The following is a 23573-nucleotide window of genomic DNA, read 5'->3' as shown; positions in this document are numbered from 1 at the left end:
TGTATTTCTGGAGGATATTTTAACGCCATCTTAGGTTTCAACCAAAAAAAAAAACCAAAAAAAAAAAACTAAATGCTAGTATATGATAAATACACACAATAACAACAATTTTTGTAAAAAAATGTGCATAGTATCAAATTTTGAAGCCGCTGCGGTTGGTTGTTGAGCTGAAGCGTTTGCAAAGGATCAAATAACTAACGGCAAAAACCGAGTTAGGTCCAATATTAAATTACGGTAAGTAAGTATAAGATTAAAAATGTATACTTGAAATCTTTACGTGCGCACTTGCCACTCATTGGTGGCACATCAATCAAAATTGGCCATTGAAGTTAGGTGATGGCGTCAACGCTGTCAACGTGGTAAGAGTGTAAGTGCCAGCAATATCGGCGGCAGAAAGCGCCATATGTTAATAGCATTTGATAATGGCTCACGGATATTGTTAATACATGATTGATTCTGTTTAGAAACTAAGGGATCATTATAATTATTTTATGTTTTTGACAAAAAAAAAAAAGGAAAAACTCAACGGATAGATAAGGTTTTTTTATTAACCATTTTAACCCATTATAAGTTGGAGTATTTAGCTAACTACATGCTTTAAATATCAGTAGAGTATTGCATACAGTATTTTACTTGTATTTAATATATATTTATTAGTATTTTCATGCATATTTATGTGTATAGTAGTTGAATATTTACAACTTTTCATATTGACAGTAGCAGCCACTCTGCTTACGGGTGGGCCAATTTGCATTTTAAATCGCACATGACAATAAACAATAAAGTAAATAAAAGAATAGCGTAATATAGGCACAATATACCCGCTCATTGTAACAATACGCTTTTATTTGTTTAGGCAAATTTCAGTTAACACTTGACTGTTGAATAGTTTCAGGCGCCGAAAAGGATTGTCGCGCACAAATAACTTGCTTAGTGTTCGTTGTGCTCATTTTTTAGCAAACGCGGTAAAACTTTAATTCGAGCAGTTTCTTAAACTGTGAACTTACAATAAATCCATTTACTGCAAGAGCTCCGAGCGAGTTGGTTTAATATGGGCAGAGTGAGGTAATAAAAATGTGGAGCTCAGCTGCACCATGGAGCATCAATTTGATACAATATATCTACCTATTTCAAACGAATTAGATTTTCTAGTGCGTATACATATTAAGTTAGCAATGGATTTAGAAGAATATGGGTAGTTTCGTATTGAGAATTTGTCAAATCTACTCGACACTCTACCACCACTAATATTTTTATTACTGAGAAACCCAACATGAATGAAGTTAGTTGAGAGGATGTAAACTTCAACATTCATGGTAGTTTGAAGGTTAGGTAAAGTTAGGTTATTCTTGTCGGCTGTCACGCCATATATGTATAGACCTACTGTTTATTAATAATGTCAGTTGGATGTTTAGTTTAATTTGAGCTGAAGCATGTGTCATACGCTTTTTGCGAACTTTAAGAGCGACTTGATATCTAACTTTGATAATTCATCTATCAATTAGTATGCCATCGACATGCCAAATCACTTTACTTGGGGCTAGTAGGAGGAAATGAATGAGAAGCCTTGATTGACAGAAATACTCTTAGGCACCGGCGATGCGATATCGATCACCGCGAGGTGAGATATTTTATAATGAATTTGTTGTGTGCGTAGCTCGGCTACTACATTAATATGTATATGAGACATATATATGTAGATGGAACTGAGACAAGCTCCTTACCTAACGCTTTTGCATACTTATGTTACAAATACTATTTTATATGATACTAATGTATCATAAGTTTGAACGTCTTTAGTGTATATCTGTGGTTAAAAAGTTTTGAAAAATATCATGGATTCCGATATCTTGACAGTTCTTTCTTATATAAATTATAATAGAATCCACGACTTATATGTAAAGATACTTGTATAGTATACCTGGCATGCCCACACTTGAGTCTTTCAAGTGCGTAAATAGTCATCATTAGTGGATTCAAATTTTAAGAACGAATAACCATCAGACGTTTTGTTGTTTATAAATTTAAATTATAAAATAAACACAACGAATTTCGTGATGATTTCTGCTGATTTTTCAACAAAAATATAAATAAAATATTGCAATAAATTTTGTAAATTAATTGAATTTAGACAGCTGCTGGCGACACTAGAATTTCTACACCTATTTTTTAACATGTTCTCATGATAATTGCTCGGCACAGCATTTTCACTGGGGAAAGAATTTGATGCCAAACATAAACATCACTTGCGCAGAGAAGTGACTCGAGCAGAAATGATTATTGTAGTATTTCTTTTTTTTTTTGGTTTTCTTATTACAGAGTTTATGTATGCATCTCCGTATGATTATAGTGAGCCGTCAGCTTTTCAACAGCAGCGACGTAGTGCAATTTTTCAATATTTCAACACCGGTCTAAATTGCTGAATATTCTCTATTTTACATTTATCACCAGGCAAGAAATTAATGTAGATATATATATATATTTGCATGCATTATGTATATATAGCTATTAAGCAAGAATACGGGTATACAAAACCACGAGATTGAGTAATGTGAAAGACAGCTGACAGACTGAGCTGATAGTTGCTGTCTGAAACAAAAAAAATAAGTAAGCGAAGTTGGAAGAAAACCATTTATTCTTTTGGTGATTTTCATAATATAAAATCTTTAGTTATATATTCATAAGCGCCACTTCTTTTTGTATGTACTTTACCTTCCCAAGTGGTGCCATACTCTGCTTGGGTTTATAATCAATTACAATTTCCACACAGACCTAGAGGTAAAGGATTAAGAATTTTAGGGAGCCATTAGAACTTTATATTAATATTAGGACAGCCATATATACAAACTGATCAAAATTTTCACATATTTCAATACACATCGTTATTATCGCCTTCAAAATAGGCTCCTTTTGAGTCAGCACAAGCATGCCAACGCTAAATCCAATTTTCCACACACTTGGTATAAGCCTCGGCTGGGATGGCCGTTTTATGTTTTAATAACGTATAAACCTCAAAATGGCCCACTGATATTCCTTATTTAACGTCTGATCAAGTGAAATGAATTCACTGCGAACCGAAGCACGGCAATCATATAAAAGGATGAACATCACTCACATAGTGCCCTCAGCTGCTATTTTAAACGTATTTTTTGCGACAAATTATTACATCAATTCTGCAAAAATTCATGTCTTTTGGTACTCGTCTAGCATGGACACGCTCTATACCCAAAATATTAACCAAAATATGTTAGAAAATGCAGAGTCGATCCATAAAAGATGTTGAGATCCTCTACTATGTCTCTGATGCCAACATGAAGATTTTCGAGCACTGTTTCTTTAAGTTTTTTTTTATGTTATCGTCGCTCTATCGATTAACGGCGGTGGATGGACGACTCATATTTGCATCGATGACTTCACGACATTCATTCAATGCTGTGTGCCGCTCAAATCCTTGTGTACATGATAAAGTAAACTTCCCAAAACACTTCTGCAATATTTTCAATGAGTCTATAACCCTGATATGACTAGAGCCCCTGATTTGATTTGCATTGTTTTTCTATTTCGTCAGACAACCTTGTCGCGTTGTAAAGAAACCACTACCAAACCCACTAATTGACATATGGTATAGATACTTCATACGAACATTAAAGAAGAGGTACCAACTTTCCAAAATTTTTTATCGATTCAATTTGCTGAGATGATCTGTACACCTCTATAATACAATATCATCAATATTATGATCAACCTTGCATGGGCGTGTAAGAAGTTACTGCAATCTCACTTTTGAAATCGAGAAAAAGTTCGAATTAACCGCTCTGGGGGGATCCTGAGACTGCAAGGGTCTGGGCTAAATCAGCCTTAACATATACTTATGCGTGTTTGTAGGGTGGTATAAAAAATTAACTTTACTTGACACTTTTATCTCCCACTTATAAATTTGCTGTAGTTTGGAAACAGTCTTTTTGCTTTCATAATTTTAAATCTTAATCAATTCACACAAGTAGGCCTAAGTTAATTATAAATTATAGTCACTTTATTTTTTTCTTCTGTATTGTTCACGTAGAAGTCTTCATTGTCCAATTGACAATAACGGCAATTTTGTCGATAAAAATACGAGCATTGTCGGTGCAATATCAAAGGCGTGAAAGTAGAGATTTTTGCGCACACCTTCAATCAAATATCGGCATACACACTCATATACTTCGATGCGATATACCTATAGGTACCCCCTGATGTGTTTGATACAGATAGAGGACAGAAGCGGCACGTCTCGCCGATAACAGCAGCTGATATATCGGTTGCAAGTAAGCTGTTGCAGATACAAATGTATTTAATTCAAATGTGTGATTCCATGATAATGAACATATTGATTATTTTCTGCTACATATGTACGGCTTCAAATCAATTCGATTTTTAATTGACAATGGAGTGACCCAAAGATTGGAGTGGTCAAACGAAAAAAAAAAAAATAACAACAAAATGTGTAGACGGAAACACATTTAATTTTGAGGTATGTCAGCTATTGTTATTGTTGTTGTTCTAATCATTTTAAGTCGACCACGCTGCTTTGTGACAGTACAAAGGTCACGCAGATTTATAACGCTCATTATGAGCAAAATGATTGTTGGCATTTTGAAGAGGCTACACTGTGCAAGGGTCCGCTTGAATTGGTTGGGTCCACATCAATACACATGACAAATGCCTAGAGGAGTGTTTAATACGAGAATGTATGTGCCCCGGCTGCATTGTGTGTGAAAATTCAGTAAAGGTGTTGTAAGAGTACTTGCACAAGGTGGAGTGGACATAACAATAGACCAATTGTTTTCGAATAGAAGTAGTGGCGGCAAATAAATAAATGGCATTGCTGGCGCCTGTGTGGCCAGGATGCGTGAATGGACGGACAATGAGTGGACAGAACAAACCAATCGAGATTTATGTTGCAATGTTGCGTGCCTTCGCCATATGGCTGTGAATACATGCAACATGAGCGCTGTATGTGCAGGACTACAGTGACTGTACTGCACGATGTATCAAAAATAGGGTTGCAAATAATGCATTAAAAAAATACTAGAATTTAAATTTGAATTAAATTTTGTTTAAATTTGTAATCCCAAATACGGGAAAAAATAATAAAAATTTTGATCCCACATACCGGTTTAAAAAAAAAAAATAACCCAACTACCACATTGAAAAATAAAAAAGAAACATTTGAATCTCAAGCATATAATTAAGATTTATTAATTAATTCATTTGTTTTAGAATTACCATTTCTTCGTGTTCATTCAAGCCAAAGAGTAATATTTTTAAAATTTAATCCAAGATCCCAACATCGAGATTAAACAATTAAAATCTAATTCTTAATACAAAATTTTTGAATTTAAAAATTTGCAACTCTGTTCAAAAAAATTAAATTTGTGCATTGTGTGCAATCTAAAAGGTGATCAATAAAAAGAAATAAAGGATATAATATCATCTTAAAGATCAAGACGACAGGTTACCATTAATTGTGTTCAATACTCAAAACATAGAACCGGCACAATCTTACTGTTGTTCTAAATGGCTTGTCAGCAAGTTAAGATCGTAAAACCGTCACTGTAATCATTAAGCAAATAATGATATGAGGGTTCATGGCCTTAATATTGGCCCCTTACAAACCAAATGCAAAATATATTATCGTCGGCGAACTTTACACGACGCAAGTCTTCTCGACAAGTTGTTGCACTCGGATGATCATAAACAAGCGATCGCCTTGAATATGACTATCAAAGAAACGTAAAGCGACCATGTGAAACTTTCTCATAATTGTCTCCTAATAAAAAACATCAGATAATTTCCAGAATGTATTAATTCCAGCAGGATAGAAGGCACTTGGCCTATACCATCTGAAATTTGGAACATTTTATGTTTCCAATGGAATCACGGCTACGGAATGTTTTGGAGAGTTTGCTTTATAACGATCATAATTTTTTCAGCGAAACAAAGCACATATTGAGTGAAAGTCACGAAGTCATCGGGTATGGGGTATGAAGTCGCAAAAGAAATTAATCAAACGCATTATAACTGTTAACGAGACGTGGGTTTACGAATATGATGTCGCAAATGTTAAACAATCTAGCGAATGGCGCTCCTAAAATGAGTCGAAACGAAAAACACCAAAATACGATGAGGACACTGACGGCCATCTTAGACGAGTTTTATAGGAAGTATATATTGGCTCAAAAGGGGCCTATTTCAAAGTTGATAATAAATATTTGCATTAAATATGTGAAAATTATTTTTTTTGTCAGTCGGGTCTAATTTATGCAGATGAGTATACTCCAAGTAATAGGTATCTTGATAGTTGTATACAAAATTGTGAAATCGAAAAATAAATTTTAACAATTTAAAATTAAAATTCGTTTTTATTGATTTTAAACCTGTCAATGAAAGAAAAGTTTCATAGCCTTTTATTTCACACTTATTTTCGACTGCCTCAGAGGTAATGAATAGCTTTTCTGTTTTTTTACTTTTCTGGCTTTAACTTTTTACCACAATTAAACAAAAACAACGTTATCGATATTTTCTGTATATATTATTATTAAAGGTATAAATTAGTCGAATAAATACTTAGATAATTACAATACAATTAAATTTTGTTCAAATTTTGATATATCACAGCCTAATATAATATAATAATAATTTAGTGCTCTTTTGAAGATAATTAATTTGATATATGATTCTTACCAAATGACATATAATACTGCTTTAAATAAAATAAGTTATTAATAAAATATTTCAGTTAAAAATTTTCCACAATAATTTTGTAAGCAATCTTATTAGAAATTTCCAACTTATTTAAAGGCTTAGCCATACCAATAATTGGTGGGCTAAAATGTAAGTTTATTATTTTTAATAAAAATTATTTAATTTTTAATAAAAAATTAATATTTTCAACTCGATCGAATTTGATATGTTTTGTTATAAAAAAAGTTTTAAACTAAATTAAAAATTTAATTTTATTTTATTTTTAATAAAAAACTTTAAAATTCAATTTTAAAATCGTTCGAATTTGATATGTTTTGTTGATAAAAAATGTTTCAGGTATTGAAAATTTTGCTTTCAAAATGTTTAAAATAATATTCGAAATTAATTTATACACAAACTAAAATGATGTAATTATAAGTAAAATTGTTAATTATATAACTAATAACAATTATAAAGCAATATAAAATTTTTTTTTTGAAAATTACCGAATAATTTCGAAATTAAATGTTGAAATATGAAAGGTCAAAGAAATCGCCAATTTATAATGTTTTACAAATGAGAAATTTGTTGCCTATAAAAATATTAATTATATTCTAACGGTGATGTGTCTATAATAATGCCTGAGGTATGAATATCTCGAGAAGTTGTCTTATAATTATGATAAGTATACATATTATTTAATATAACTATATTATGACTTTTTTGAATGATTATGCTTAGACTGTAATCTTCGTTGATTATGCGAATTTGCTTTATGATTTTGCTTCTTCCTCATTCTATTGGTTTTATTTACCCGCATCCTTCTTCTTCGCTTTCTATTTCCACGACATGGGATTTTCTCTTCTATGTGTCTTCTCATGTTCAATAAGAACTTTCGTAATTTATTATATACTATATCAATATCAACTGGATCAACACCTTCAATAGGCGAACGCTTATCCGAACTAAGTTGTATTTCCGCTTCAGCGGCAACAACATCTATTGTTGTATTAAAAGGACGACCTTTTAATGAACTGGCAGCCATTTCGAGATCGCAGAGTATCCCACGAAGAGAGTTATTGAGATGCTCTAGCCGTTGCCAATTCCTGTTAGTTATGTTGTCACTTTTATTTGAATTAAATGTGCTTTGCAAATTTTTGTAATTTGAAACGTGATCGAGTAAATGATTGACGGTAAGCGCATAAACTTGCAAATGCTTGTGCCAAGTGCTTAAGGTGATCTGGAATTGATTGTTTTTCAGGGATTTATTTTTTGCTATTTATTATATGTTATTACCTAACGGATTATTGATATTGTGACCATAACAAGTATAATATTGCTTTTTTACTTTTTTAAGCAAAATGGTAAGAAAAATATTAGCTAAGTAATTTTGAGATGTATAATATTTGTGAAATAAATGAGTGGGATGAAATACAGATACATACAACCAAAACCAAACTGTTACAATACATAAAGTAGATATAAATACCATAACCACAATGCCAAATACGAAACAGTGCTTCGAAGAATATTTTTGTGCTGATAAATTTTCGAAACCTAATATAAACATTAGTCAATGCGAGACTACCATAAAGTAAGCGACAGCCACGACCAACAGATAAAGTGATCTAACTAAGTACAATATATATTGTTTTGAAAAGGTTTTGAGGTTTGTCTGAACTAATTTTACACTTGAAATCTTTCAATAGTCGGCTTTATCTAGCCTTCAACAAGCAGAGTTAAGTTTACTTAGTAAGGAAGCAATATCTATCATGAGGATCTTGGTCGGGGTGATCAGATCTGAGTAATATATTCACATTATCTTTGATACTAATCTATGTGAAACTTTGTGCAGATATCTTGTCAAATGAAAAAGTTTTTCATACACCGACTTGATTTGTATCGCTTATTTTGTTTAGTAGCTATATGTTATGGTGGTGCGATCTGAACAATATTATCGGAGGTGGTAGCTTCGCTTTAGGCAATATTTTATGCCAAATTTTGTTAAGGTAAATTGTTAAATAAAAAAGTTTTCTATACAAAACTTGAGTTTGATTGATCAGCTTGTAAGCGAGCTATATTTTATAGTTGTGCCATCTGAAGAATTTGTTCGAAAATTATACTGCTGTCTTGGGCAATAATCATACCAAATTCCGTGAAAATATCTTTTCATAAAACAAAGGTTTAAATGAAAATTTTGACGTTGAGTTTGTATGACAGACATATCCTATTAAATTGAGAACTGCTGAAGAGACGAACCTAACTAAATCCACTCAGCTCGTCCAGCTTATCATCATTTACTCGTATGTATATACAATATTTTACAGGGTCTCTGAGGTTTCCTACTAGATGTAACGTACTTCCTGACAAACTTAATATAACCTTTTCAAGGTATAATAATAAAATGACTTAAGGTGTCATTAAATAATGATTACAAAGTAATTTACAGTACTTAAATCATAATAAATTATTTACTTTCAATATTCGCACAAGAAAAGTTAATTATAATTGCGCTCGAGAAAATTGAATTAAAATTATGTCCATAAATAAATCTCATTTATCGAAAACTGAACTCATAAACGACAAGATATGCAATTTTCTACGCTATAAGTCAAGCAAACCCAATACATGCGTTGCATTCGTAATTGGCTGGGGACTTTTTTGTACCCGGTGTGAAATTTTACAGTGCGAGCAGAACCAATTATGTATGCTTCTCATGCGCATATATAGAGAGCGTAAGTGAGAATTAAATTGCTTACTTACTTTGTGTTTTTACTTTTATTGAAATACAGCGAGGTTGTGGCAACTGTCAAGATGAATTGAATTTTCTTTTGTTTCGCGATTTTTTGTTTTGATTTTCTTTGAATACTATTTATCTAAATATTTCTAATTCAATTCAAAAATTTGTATTATTTCTTAATCATGCTGATATCTTATCATATAATTGTATTGGTGTTAAATACCAATTTATTTTTGACAAACCTAAGACGATATTTTCTTTTTATATAATATATATGATCCTATATCCCTTATCAATCGTTTGAATTGTATGTAAACCTTTTGACTCTAGTGATAACCTCAAATCAAAATAATTACTTATAAAGTTCAAATTAGTTTGACAGCAATTAAGTTAATTTATACAAATTTTATAATAACTATAATAAGCCGTAAGCACTATAAATAGCCCGTGAGCATTTGTGTAAGTTTGTTTGTTTATATGTGTCGCGCGTGTTCTTCAGCAAATCGCTTAGAAATATAAACGGAAAGTGAAAACGCCGATATTACATTTTTATTTGTTCATTTATACAATTAAGCTTTTATTTGTTTATTTTACTTTTGTTATTGCATTGTTTTTGCCTTTACTCCAAGTCATTGATAGCCCACTTAACAAGTCACAAAGCCGCATGTTAAACAATACGAGTAATAATACTAATAATGATATTACGCGAGCGACATCACATTGTATGTATATACTCAAAGTAATCAATACAAAAGCGAGCAGAAGCAAGTGTCTAAATATCAGTATGTATGCATGTACATTGTACAGTAAGTTGTTTGTATATATAATATTTAACAAGCACAAATGTTGGGAGGAAACGTGAAACAGACTACACCCGGACTACTCTCTATAGCGTACAGTTGGAAATATATTAAACTCCTTTCGGATATAAATAGGTATTCATTAGACCTACATAAATATCTTTCGAGTATAATGAGAGATTGCTTAGTTGACAAATGTTGGAACCGATTGTAACATAATTAGAGTAGAAAGTGTGCCTAATCCACAGAAGATTGAAAACAACTAGTCTCTTTTTGTAATATTTCGAAAATTAAAGGGCTTCAGCTCTTCATAGAATATGCTCGAATAAAGGTAACAGCTCGTATCATATGAAAAGAACAGAGATGCCTTTAGTGACAAGTTGCTTTGCGACTAATTGCAAACTCTTTCCCGACTTGTCCAATTTTGCAGGGTTTAGATAAGTTTACTGTAGAGTAATGCAAATAAAATGTAATGCAAATAAAAACGTGTTTGTTGACGGGATGTGTTTAGTTTTCTGTGTTTTTTTTGTTTTTTTTGGTTTTATGGAAATCACGTAAATAGCAGTCTCGTTCAATGAATAAATAAACAAAATTGTTTATGCAAATGATTAAAATTTTTAAAAGGATTTAAGTAGTGATCATGAGTAATGAAAAAGATCTAGTAAATATCAGTAATTACGTTGGAAATGTTTTTTTTTTTTAACCTGAACAGAATATAATTGGTTTGTCACGCAGTTTGTAACACCCAGAAGGAAACGTTGGATATCCTATAAATTATTTACATGTATAAAAGATCCGCGAGCTGAGTCGATTAAGCCCTGTCCATCTGTCTATTCTCTCAGTTTTTGAGATATAAATGTGAATTTTTGCATACGTAGAAGCTGCTCATTTGCCGCAACGACTTTTATCGGACTACTTCATCATATAGCTACCATACACTCTGATCGATTAAAATCAAGTATGGAAAGCCTTTTCATTTGAGGAGATATCTTCAAGAAATTTGGCACGGACTATTGGCTAAAACAGTCTAATCACTATAGCATTTAGATGCCATACAAACTGATCGGTCAAAATCCTTGTGTATGTATGGTAAACTTTTAAATTTTAATATATATCTTGACGAAATTTGGCGCGGACCATTATCCAAGACAACGGTACAATTTCCGAAAAAATTTTCAGTTTAGATTAGAGAAGAATAAAGCAGCCAAAGTCAACGTTTGTTCTTTTTATACTCTCGCAACCTGTTGCTACAGAGTATAATAGTTTTGTTCACCTAACGGTTGTTTGTATCACCTAAAACTAATCGAGTTAGATATAGGGTTATATATATATATAAATGATCAGGATGAAGAGACGAGTTGAAATCCGGGTGACTGTCTGTCCGTCCGTCCGTCCGTGCAAGCTCTAACTTGAGTAAAAATTGAGATATCTTTATGAAACTTGGTAGACATGTTTCTTGGTACCGTGAGACAGTTGGTATTGCAGATGGGCGTAATCGGACCACTGCCACGCCCACAAATCGCCATTAATCAAAAACAAATAAATTGATATAACTAAGCTCCCCAATAAGATACAATACTGTTGTTTGGTATACAGGATCACATTAGGTGGGGGCATCTGCAGTTAAAATTTTTTTTTTAAAGTGGGTGTGGTCCCGCCTCTAATAGGTTTAATGTGCATATCTCCTAAACCGCTAATGCTATAATAACAACATTCACTAGAAGCAAATGTACTTCTATTGACGGTGTGAAAATAGTTGAAATCGGGTGGCAACTCCGCCCACTCCCCATATAACGGTACTGTTAAAAACTACTAAAAGCGCGATAAATCAAGCAATAAACACGCCAGAGACATTAAATTTTATCTCTGAGATGGTATAAATTGGCTTTATAGGAACCGCGTTCAAAATTAGTCAGTGGGCGTGGCACAGCCCACTTTTAGGTGAAAACCCATATCTTAAGATCTGCTCAACCGATTTCAACCAAATTCGGTGCATAACGTGTCATAGTGCGAAAATGGGCGAAATCGGACTACAACCACGCTTACTTCCCATGTAACACCATTTTCAATTCCATCTGATTCTTTCACTTTCCACTATGCAAATCAGGTAACAATGATTATATCGGGGTAAAACTTTGCGTGAATAATGCAATTAAAGTATGCCACTTTGCGGCCAAAAATTGTCTAAATCGAACCAAAACTGTTCAAACCCCTAAGTACTAAATATGTGGACCCCAGTGCCTATAGTTGACCTTCTACCGAAAATATCAGTCAATCCACAAAGAAATCTCAAACGAGTATACCATTTGACTTTGCGAGAGTATAAAATGTTCGGTTACATCCGAATTTAGCCCTTCCTTACTTGTTTTCATCTATTTTTAGTTTAATATATGAAAAAGTAAATATGTGTCGATCGTAGAAGATATATAAAATATTAACTCCACCGATAAATGTCCTTCTTTAAAAAAATATGTTGCTAATCATCAGAATTTGCGAACAATAAACAATTAAGACCACACAAAAAATATTCAGCAAACAAACTGTACCGCACACAAACGCTCAAGTTTTCTAAATTCTTTAGATGGCTTGTTTCTGTGTACGCGACTTCAACAAATTTGAACAATTTATTGCTATACACCGAGTCTATCTCCCGATTATGCTCTCAGAAAAAAGTGATTGTATAAGAATTGTTATATTAGCCTGTTACAACTGAGTATACGCGTAAGCATTAAGCGTCAAGCGTAAAGATATTTTAATAATTCACACACAAACTTTTCTTCGTCAGTTTTTGGCTACAAGCAATTGCTATACGAGTATAAGCGAATATCTTTTTTTCGTCACTTCGTACGAAAGCTTTAAAATAAATTTAGAGCTGCTGACGTGCTTATATGCCGGCGCGCCGACCTTGCCGCTCACAGCCGCACGCTCTCTCCGCAACCGCATAAGCTAACGGGGATTCCACCGGCGCTGTGTCTGATTCATGCAAATGCTGAAAATAAAATTTGAACGCGCACGCTGAACGCTTTGGGCAGAGGCGCGGCAAAACGCTCGAAACTCGACATACACTCACAAACAGTCACAACAGAGTAGCGATCAGTTGCTAACGGCGTGTTTAGTTAGCATTTTTAGTTGTTAAGCTTTCAATAAGTTAATTTAGACGTACTCGTAGCTGTAATACATACATACATGCATACGCACATATACTCGTACGTGTGTGCATGTTTGAAGAATTCGATTTATTTGTACAATTCGTTGAATATTTGCTTTTTGCTCCGGTTTTGTGACGTTTGCAAGTTAATTTAATTAAGATTTCTACGAAATTTCGATGACGTGTATACGCCCTGGTGGGTGCTTGTCGTCTGTCGCATGCCGGCGATCGCTGATCACTCAGAGCGGAAAGGAAAATAGAATTTGTTGTTGTGGTTGTTTTAGTATTTTGTACATATCATTGTCATGTTGTTTATGTATTTGCATTAGAAACGCAGACAATCAGTTATATTTAGACGTATGTGCTCATAACAAGTGTAAATATATATGTAACGTTTGGAAAAGCCCGCCTGATTGATATCAATTACCGGTCGCTACTAGCTGCATGTTTAGTTCGTGTTCGGGGAAGGTGTAGTGGCGCTGGCACACATATCTCTCACATTGTCACGGGCATTCGAATTTTTCTGCAGAATTCCAATATATATACGTACATACATAGTTATTGTAGTATACAAATTTCTTCTCCCACAAAAAGACAAATATTGCTACGGGCAAAGAATTATAGACAGTATTGAAAATACTTAGAAATTGGACGAGCGCGCAAATTCTAGCTATTAGTAAATGTAGTGACCCAACTCACTTAGTCCAGGAAAATCACAATTAGTTCACTAAAATTTGTAGCAGCAAGAAAATGTAACTAAATTATATGCAGAGTCAAAGTAGCATAAAGAATAGAGCCATCTGTGGGTGAAAGTGCAAATAGATTTAAGCTCTGTGTGTTTTAGCAATTTGCACAGTGTGTTAGTCATACATATCATACTATTAAATTATGTAGTTAGAGTAAACACATTATAGAAATATTATTAATTTTCAATTAGAAGCAAGTAAAAATGAACTTAAGTTGCACCGCATTTATGATACCCTACACAGGTGCAATTCTTAAAGCATAATAGCGTACAAAAAATTGTTTTAGCAATTTGCACAGTGTGTTAGTCATACATATCATACTATTAAATTATGTAGTTAGAGTAAAACACATTATAGAAATATTATTAATTTTCAATTAGAAGCAAGTAAAATGAACTTCAGTTGCACCGCATTTATGATACCCTAAACAGGTGCAATTCTTAAAGCATAATATCGTACAAAAAATCAATATTTTGATTTTGATAAGAGAAATTTTTATTGCAGCTATATGCTATAGTGACCCATGCCAAATTTCATGAAGATATCTTGTTAAATGAAAAAGTTTTCCATACAAGGACTTGATTTTGATCGGTCAGTTTGTATGGCAGCGTTATGCTACGTTGGTCCAATATCGCCAGTTTCGACATATGAGTCGCCTCTAGAGGGGAAAAGGATGTGCTCAAAATTTGAGACGAAATATCTCAAAAATTGAAGGACTAGTTCGCGTATATGCGGATATATCTATTTGGCTAAATTGACTCAGGTCCTCACGCTTCCTTATGGGCATTACCCGCTTACTTAATATACCCTGTTCCAGATATAAAAATATATGAATTTGAATAAAAGAAGCAAGGAAGCACTAAGTTGGTAAAATATCTCAAACTTTTATTCAAATTATCGGTTGAACGGACTTTTGAACTTTTCTGATCATATATTTTTAGTATTACAAAGTACTAAATTTTTAGTTAATTTGTGCATTCGATTTTTCGGTAATTATTCAAACATACTTTATTTATGAAAATTATTGTTAAAAATGCATATTTGATAAAAATATTCACAAACAATTTTTTTCGCCTAATTTTGTGAAATATTTGCACTGTTTATAGTAGGATAAGCTGATAAGAATTTGAACAGTGGGTGTGTAAAGCTTTTGACTTTGCCTATAGCTTCAGCAAGCTTTTGCTCAAAATGGTACTAATTTTGATTGTTTACTTATCACACGTTATTTATCAAATTCACAATTATACATATGTACATTTTACACAATTTTAATGAATGAGTTAGTGCGCTTTGTTTAACCAATCGGTACTGCTATTGGAGCTTTTGAAACTATTGAGAAGAGTCAGCATTGATTATGTTATTTGTACGTGCCTCATATTCATTTGCACTTGATCTTTAGTTAATATATAATTTAGTAACAAGTAACTTATTCCTGTACAAACGAAGCTTCTATGTGCTTTTTTAGCAACGAGCAAACACGACAGCTCACGGATTACATCAACTTACTTATTATAAACTTTGAACTATTAATACGTAAGCGAAAGAAGATGCATATGCAGTTAGTAAAAATGTTTAATGTAGCAATGTGTAGCAAAATGGCGAATAAAGACAAAAAGATAACATTATTATTGAAACCATCACAATATGAAAGCGTTAAAGAAAGCGAAAATGAGTTATAAATATAATATGTTCAATAGCGCTTTAAATTTAAGTTACTTACATTTTTTCTTGCGGCTACTTTTAGAAAGGCATATGAATGTTTGGAATAAACTTTTGAGACATTTTTCGCTCCCATATAAGGTTTTAGGCCTTTATTTTGTTTTGTGAGGTTGCCACGTAGTTCGCAAAGTAGCTGAAAATATACATATATGATATTTATGTTTCTGGATAGTAGTTGTTGATTAATAGTAGATATTTAATAAAAATGTGAAAACATTTCATGTAGTAGTTTTCACTGAAGAAATTTCCCAAATCACCTTTTGTAGGCGAACACACTAGGTGTGCCCCTTAAGAGCTGAAATACTCTCAGTACTTCATAGAGTATAATATAATATTTCAAAACAGTACTCAAATACACTAACTTAATTTTTACAAATTTTTTTTTGTATTTATTCTTACTGGCAGTTGACTTACCTTCGCACGTGGCACTGTTTTATTTACATGTTGCTTATTCGCACTGTCATATTCGAGCGTATAGCCACAAGCGTTAGTCCAAGGTGTTGGAGCTGCTTCTATTAAGCTCGAAGCAGGCAAAGATAAAACTAAGTACAGCATTGTCATCAAAGCGAAGGACAACAGATTTGTGAGCAATTGACTAGTAGTAATAGGTGCAGTCGTAATCGCTAGTATGTGACACTTCGGCAAACTCGAAATATTGGCAACTTCGTTAGCATTTGTAGTATTATCACTATCAACCGCCACTAAAACTTGCATAGTCAATTCAACAACTTTACTTTGTGCATTTGCGCTTATATTATCACTTTTTGCATCGCTTTTAATCCACATTTGCTTGCGGGTCTTAGCACGCCGTGAACACATACCGATTGATTGGCTGTCACCTCTATACTTGACAAAGCGCGCTAGAATTTTTGTTGAACGTTGAGCGCCAGTTACTGCAATAGAAACAAAAATACATCAATCATAATTAATGCGATTGAGTAATAAACTTTTCTTAGTGAAAATTAACTGATTTTAGTTGCTATATAGATGGGCGTTGGGGTTGGGACACGCGACGAAGGTGAGTTTAACATTTAATTTGCAACTAATTAAACGAAAAGATTTGAATTCAACTATTGTGCATTAAGCAAAAAAAAAAAAAATTTTAACGACTGACTACTTGCCGCAAGCTGTGTGAACAGGTAGCTGCCGAATGCGGGAAAACCCCAGAACGGGCATGGAATTTCCTCATAAGCGCGTGCTAGCGCTGTTGTGGTCATTATTGGAATTGGTATTGGTAGAAATTTTAGAACGTCTCATATACATAACGCTAATAACTATCTATAATATATAATATATATATATATAGTAATTGTTGCGTTCACAATTGACGTGCGAAGTGCTGGAGGCAATGTGAAAGCTTGGCAAAATTTTTGGGGTTTTTTCCCGGCACTCGCAATTGATCGTAAAAATATTTTTCCACAGTTGATGAAGCAGATGCTTAATAGAGTTGTAAAAAAAGAGAAACTTTTTGATGATTTCAAATCAATTAGTTTATACCTTTTACTTCAAATAGACATGTTGTTAAGTAGATTTGTTGATATTTACGCTATTAACGTAATTTATCCAGTTGTCTATGTAATTTTTCCGTATAGCGGCGAATGCTAGTTTTTTTACATGTTTCCAAAAGCTCTTGCTGCGCGACTCCTTTAATTGGCTGTAAAAGATAGTTCCATCAATGAATATTATTTGGAACCTCAATTGAATTTGTAATACAAATCTTTTCGGAAAGTTTGCTGCAAGATTTCAATTTAGTAATTTACCTTTTTTTGTGAGTAATAATCGCTGTCATTATTTTTTTAAGCGAGACAAAGTATATTATTGTGCCTACGTTTTTGATATATTATATATTATAATGACCATACAATTGAAAGACATTGATTGAAAATCGTTCTGTTGGTATCAGAGAGATAAAAGGACGTCTCTCATGGATGAACTCAACACAATTTGGTCGTGATTGAGGGGCCTATATTCAACAAACACATGGTTAATGGTGACAAGATCTGGATTTATGGATAAAACGGCGAAAGTCTCCAACAATCTAGCGAATGGTACAACAAAATTGAGCCGAAACCGAAAGAATCATGTTAAAGTTGGCTGGTGTTGCTCGTCGTTTTCTTCGAATACCGTGATTTGGTTCAACATAAATTTGTTCTACAGGACCAAACAGTCAATAAGAAATACTACAGTGAGTTCAACAAATAACGTTTTACCTTTTCGCAGAAAACTGTCATTATTTTTTTTGCAAATTAACACATGTTCAATTGAGTTCACTGAGGCGTACAATTCGGTCAGTTTTTTTCGATCTATATAATGTGTCACGTTGTGCCGTGAAATAAGAAAAATGGGTGTTCAATATACGAAACGTTTTGGAGCAGCCTTTCTGAAGCATTAAGTATTCTAAAGGTCTCAAATGGACAATTAAAAAAACTGCAAAGTATTAAAATACGAGTTGTATATTTGTGAAGAGGTAGTCTGATCATAGTGGAGAAACTGGAAAAGTAGATGCCAAGCCAGGAAGTGGGAGGAGAATTCACGTGACAAGCAATACAGTAGTGTGGTCCTGAAAAGCAATTCTGCCTGTTCTATCTTAGCAATAAAATATTACATATATATAAGATTGCTTAAAACACCTCACCTTAAACTATGGAACTGGGAGAGTTCACTTCACAACACTGGGTTAGTCAAAATATTACCTCTGAATGGTTAAATAGTGTCAGCTACTGACTTTTATATCGGCTGAAATTTATGGGCAACGTGATAAAAGCCTACTTGATGCTAATTAGTTAGTTATTATACGTTATATAGATGAATATATTCGCGTCGAGCGATTTTTTCCAACGAAAATACTTATTATACTTGTTTATAAGTTAATGGGAATAAAATAGATTTTAAAGTGACGAAGCGTGCCAATTATTCATAAATATTTTTCTACAAACTCTAGTTTCATTGAACACTAGCAGACACCATGTCGCCACCGTCAACGCGTATTGGTTCATTAAAAACCAGAATTTTTAGTTATATGCCGGTTATAACTCGACAACTGTGTAATTGTAGCGAGTTCGTTGTGGTTTTCATTGGCTAGAGACAGGTGTCTTCTGGTAAGTAGACAGGTGTCTTCGATGTGTACAGTTGCTAAGTGTGTTATGAAATTTTGTTTATTAAATTAACATTTGTTGTGTAATTGAATTAAGTTGTTGGGCCTAATTGTGAGAAGTGTATATAGTCATGGCGAATACGGTGAATATTGAAGCGTTTAATCAAGCGGCAACAATAAATATTTAAATATTTTACTATAATACAACATACATATACACATACATATATTTGAATGGCAACGAAAAATCTATCAGCGGAGTGAAAATATGAAACAATAGCTGTCTTCGATTTGTCATTTCCCTACTCGCTACCTTTGCGCGCTGTTCTCTTAACAAAACAAGAAAAAACTTTAACTTCAGTTGCATCAAAGCTATAATATCCTTGACAAATACAAAAGGTTTCTTAGAAAAACTTGCAGCTCATCATGCTTATCATTTATATATATATTTTATAGTGTCTTCGACGTTTCCTTTTGGGTGTACTAAACTTCGTGGCAACTTAATATACCCTTCATGGTAGAAAAATTATATCTAAAGGCAGCAACAAAGCTAGCGATTCGAAGAGAGTAACCGATAATTTCACTGCTACGAAATTTTATACTAGTTTTACTGTTGTGAATGGCTTTAAAAGCAATTCTCTATCAATACTGGAAATACAAGTATTTTTCATTAATGATTTTAAAATAATAAAGCAAGAATTAAACTATAGTTAAGATATGGGATTGTCTTCCAATCGTTTATATACTCATTATCTTTCCGCAAGTTTGGTTTTATAGGCAAGGTCTATTATTGTAAATGGCTCAAACGACTAACTACTGCTGACATACAACAAAATTTTTTTACTTTTAAAAACTTAAGACATAAAAAAAATTTAATTGAATCCACCAAATTATAGTTAATAAATTATATAATGATTATAAGATTATTGAAACAAAAATAAATTTACTATTAAATTAAAGACACTGTGACTCTAAAGATAATACAACCAAAGTTAGCTTTTTGTTATCGTTTCTGAAATGTTTTTGCGAATATTTTTAAACAATTTTTAATGTTCTTAGTTGTAGTATATATTATTTTACCAGTTGATAGGCCGAGCCAGGTTTCATAAACTTAGTAACTTAAAAATTTCTTAATAGAAATACCCATAAAAGCATAAAAGGCATGCATATTATCTTTTAAATCCCTTAAGATTAACTGGTTGTCAAAGCTTTTATAATTCGGGTAAAAAGTAACTTTGTTTTTAATTAAAATTCCATTTTTTACAGATGTTCATGGTATTTGTGTTTTTTTATTTTTTTCGCAAAAGTTTTTCGATTTCACTTTTGAATTGTCTTCAAGTTATATTAAGGCAAATCTACTTATATCAAAATATTTTTAACATATGATAGTATATGTATATAATTGTGTACTTGTTAAAAAAAATAAAGTATACGCACCAGCATCCATGCTCGGCTAATATAATCGACAATATTCTTTAAATGTATCCAATATGCACAAATTTCAAAATAATATTATTTCGGTAAAAAATTAAAGTAACTTTGCGGAAAAATACGTAGACTATCCGGCTTAACAGCGTGTGTTTACACTTTCAATACTCTTGATATACTGTCAATTTGCGAAATTAGAAACAAATACACACACAAGTTGGCGCTTACTCACTTTTGCATTTATATACATTACACGTAGGTTTACTCATCATGCGAAGAGCACTTTTTTAGGCTACTAAAGAGAATTTTTTTTTCGTCTACATATATTTACGAAGATGAAGCCATATGAAGTGAAAGGTGCTTCACTTTGACTAACGAGTGTAAATAAACGCCTAAGAGAGCGCGTGCACCTCTAACTGTTGTGGGTATGTCAAGTAATTGTCCGTCATGCTCAACTTAACATAGAAGTTTCATCATTATTTACTTACAACTTCATTAAATAAATAAATCAATCAGTATATAAACAAAATTTATATGACTTGCGGCGAAAAAGTGTATTGAAGTATGCACAGCAGTTGACTCATTGTAGTATCGTACTAAAGCAAATTTATTATTCTTCAATTTAAATAGTAGTATTTTGCTCCGGTTCTCTGCCTTCATTATATCATAAGTTAAGTTATGATATGTTATGTTGTGTTATGTAAAGTTAAGTTAAGATAAGTAAAGTTAATTAAAGTTAAGTTAAGTTAAGATAAGAATTAGAAAAGTTAAGTTAAGTCATGTTAAGTTAAGGTAAGTTATGTTATGTTATATTATTTATGTTATGTTATATTAAGTTAAGTTAAGTCATGTTAAGTTAAGTTAAGTCAGGTTAAGTTAAGTTAAGTTATGTTATATAATTTTATGTTATACTAAGTTAAGTTATGTTAAGTTAAGTTATTTTATGCTAAGTAAGTCTAAGTTAAGTTTACTACTAACTTGAGTCTGGTTAATTTATTTTAATTAATAAATACTCAAAAATAATTTGTTTTAGCCCAATTGCTAGCACCTTGCCCGAACGTCTTCAGAGGTCAAGTGTAATTTCATCACAATCATGATTACTCATAAGCGCGCATGGCAAACACAATAAGCGTAGCGTCGTGATTCTCTTTGCTTGTACCAAATCAGTGAAGTTGGCGATTCCCACTTATTTACTCTAGTGAGAGCTCAGCAGAGAAAGACAAAGCCGTAAGTGGCATTGAGTCGAAGGAAATGTCGTTATTGAGCACTATTTACAATATTAACGAAGAGCAAGATAGATTCGGCGAATCTTATGCTTATCAATTCTGTGCTCTAAACTTGTCAAATGTATATGCGTACAGAATCGTCGTAATTGGTTTTTTTCTATAAGTCGATTCTGATAATTTGTAATATACTTTCTCAAATGATATTTCGATTCAAGAGATTTCCTTCATTCAATATGTAAAAATATACATCACAAAACTTCAACTTGATATAATGAAATCAAACTAATAAGATGAAAAGTCACTTATGACAATGTCAGTGCAAACGATGGTTAGAACACGATTGTTGGTCGGAAAAATTTTGAAATATATTCGGTGGGACTATAATAAAATCTTCTACAAAATACAATAACAATGAATATATAGAGTAAATAACAGAAATAGAGATTATTTATTCTAATATAAAATTTTTTGAAATCGGACTGTTTAGCCTACTGATCTGAGAGAAAATGAGATCTCCATGATTATATCGGATTTTATAGCGAAAAGATCGGTTAATTTGTGACTTGTGACTTTATGTGTAACTTCTACATGTTTGTATTCTCTGATATAATGACCTAATATAACGATTATCCTTGTTCTGCTAAACTTTATAACAGTTAATATGTAAAACACCTTTACAAAATTTTGTGAACGTATAATCTTGGTATCGAAAATATAATTTATCGATAATATCTCATTTGCCATATCCTATATGTATGCAGCTGGGTATCGAGTAAAAAATAAACGATAATATTCTCATTACCGATTTGGTGGTGAATTTTCTGATATCCACACCTTTCCACAACATTGATATAATGAATTTTATAATTCACACTTTTAATATTTTTAATACACTCTCCAGGAGTTGTTGATGTCGTTTAACTGACCAAAAGTACACATGTGGTGCCTCCACTAGAAGGATTGTCGATTGAAAATAAATAAATTTTCGTTTTTTTCACTATTTTTCACCGAAGTTATTAAGTTTTGATTATTCACCTGATTTATTTTCCTTTGGCATTTCGACAACGACTTCAACTAAGGTTTAAAAATATTATTATGGTATCACATTTAACAACCCTTCACTAAGAATAATAAGTTTGAACTGTTGCACTGACAACGCTTCCCTACAGTTTTTATAGTACTTTCTTATCAAAATGCGTACAAATACATGTATAAATTCACTTTAAGTTCCCGATATATCGGTAAAAAAAATTGACGGTTAATAACTAAAACAACTGTTAGATATGTTTGTTTGCACTCATATACTTACAATTGTAGGTATAGAAGGTAATCTATCATTTGATAAGCTAAATCTTTGACTTACGATATTTGTTATATCTTATTAATTTGATTAATACCCTCAACATAGCTATAAAACCTTTAAGGAGCGATCTTTTCAGAACGTTTCCTTACGATGAAGCAATTGCACACATAGCCAGACCGGTAATTGCGGAGCTCCTACAAAAATTTGAAGACAAATTAATATTAAGAGACTTTATTTTCCGCTGGCACCCAAGGTCACCTGACCTGATTGCATCAGCCTTTTTTATGCATCTTTATTCAAGCAAGAAGTGTACAACAACAAAACCCAGAAATCTGGCTGAATTAAAGCAGTCCTTTAAACTGATCATTAAGGCAATCCCGACTTCAACACTTCAGGCCGCAGTGAATAACTTTCTAATTAGGTGTTGCATATGCGTGGCTGAGCATGGAGGTCATTTACGGTCTATAATTTTTAAATGAAATTAATTATATAAAATAAAAATTGCCATACAACAAAAAAAAAAAAATAAATGAAATTGATTAAAAAAAAGTATTACGGTTTATTTTTGTAGCACGATTCGAAAGCCACCCTGTATTTTTGGATTATTTAGAAGTTAGACAAGACTGCGGAACGAAGAAATAGGCGC

The 23573-nt window shown here is 32.5% G+C and overlaps 1 protein-coding gene across 2 annotated transcripts; it reads right to left on the bottom strand.

Annotated features, from left to right (window-relative positions):
* Positions 1–7125: 7125 nt before the first annotated feature.
* On the bottom strand, positions 7126–22758 carry LOC106615999 (uncharacterized). Of its 2 annotated transcripts, none has more exons than XM_036365869.2 (4): positions 20408–20563; positions 16291–16769; positions 15878–16009; positions 7126–7963 (listed from the first exon to the last, which is right to left on the bottom strand). In XM_036365869.2, the coding sequence occupies exons 1-4, from the start codon at positions 20415–20417 to the stop codon at positions 7436–7438; spliced, it is 1149 nt and encodes a 382-aa protein (XP_036221762.2). In that variant the 5' UTR covers positions 20418–20563; the 3' UTR covers positions 7126–7435. The 2 variants fall into 2 exon arrangements, with proteins under 2 accessions (XP_036221762.2, XP_036221761.2); XM_036365868.2 differs by lacking the exon at positions 20408–20563 and adding an exon at positions 22660–22758 and having other exon boundaries at positions 7127–7963.
* Positions 22759–23573: the final 815 nt, after the last annotated feature.

This window comes from Bactrocera oleae, chromosome 5, assembly GCF_042242935.1.
Source record: "Bactrocera oleae isolate idBacOlea1 chromosome 5, idBacOlea1, whole genome shotgun sequence".
Classification (NCBI taxonomy): Eukaryota; Metazoa; Arthropoda; class Insecta; order Diptera; family Tephritidae; genus Bactrocera; species Bactrocera oleae.
Note: the sequence above shows the minus strand (reverse complement) of the source record. Positions and strands in the feature narration are given on the sequence as shown.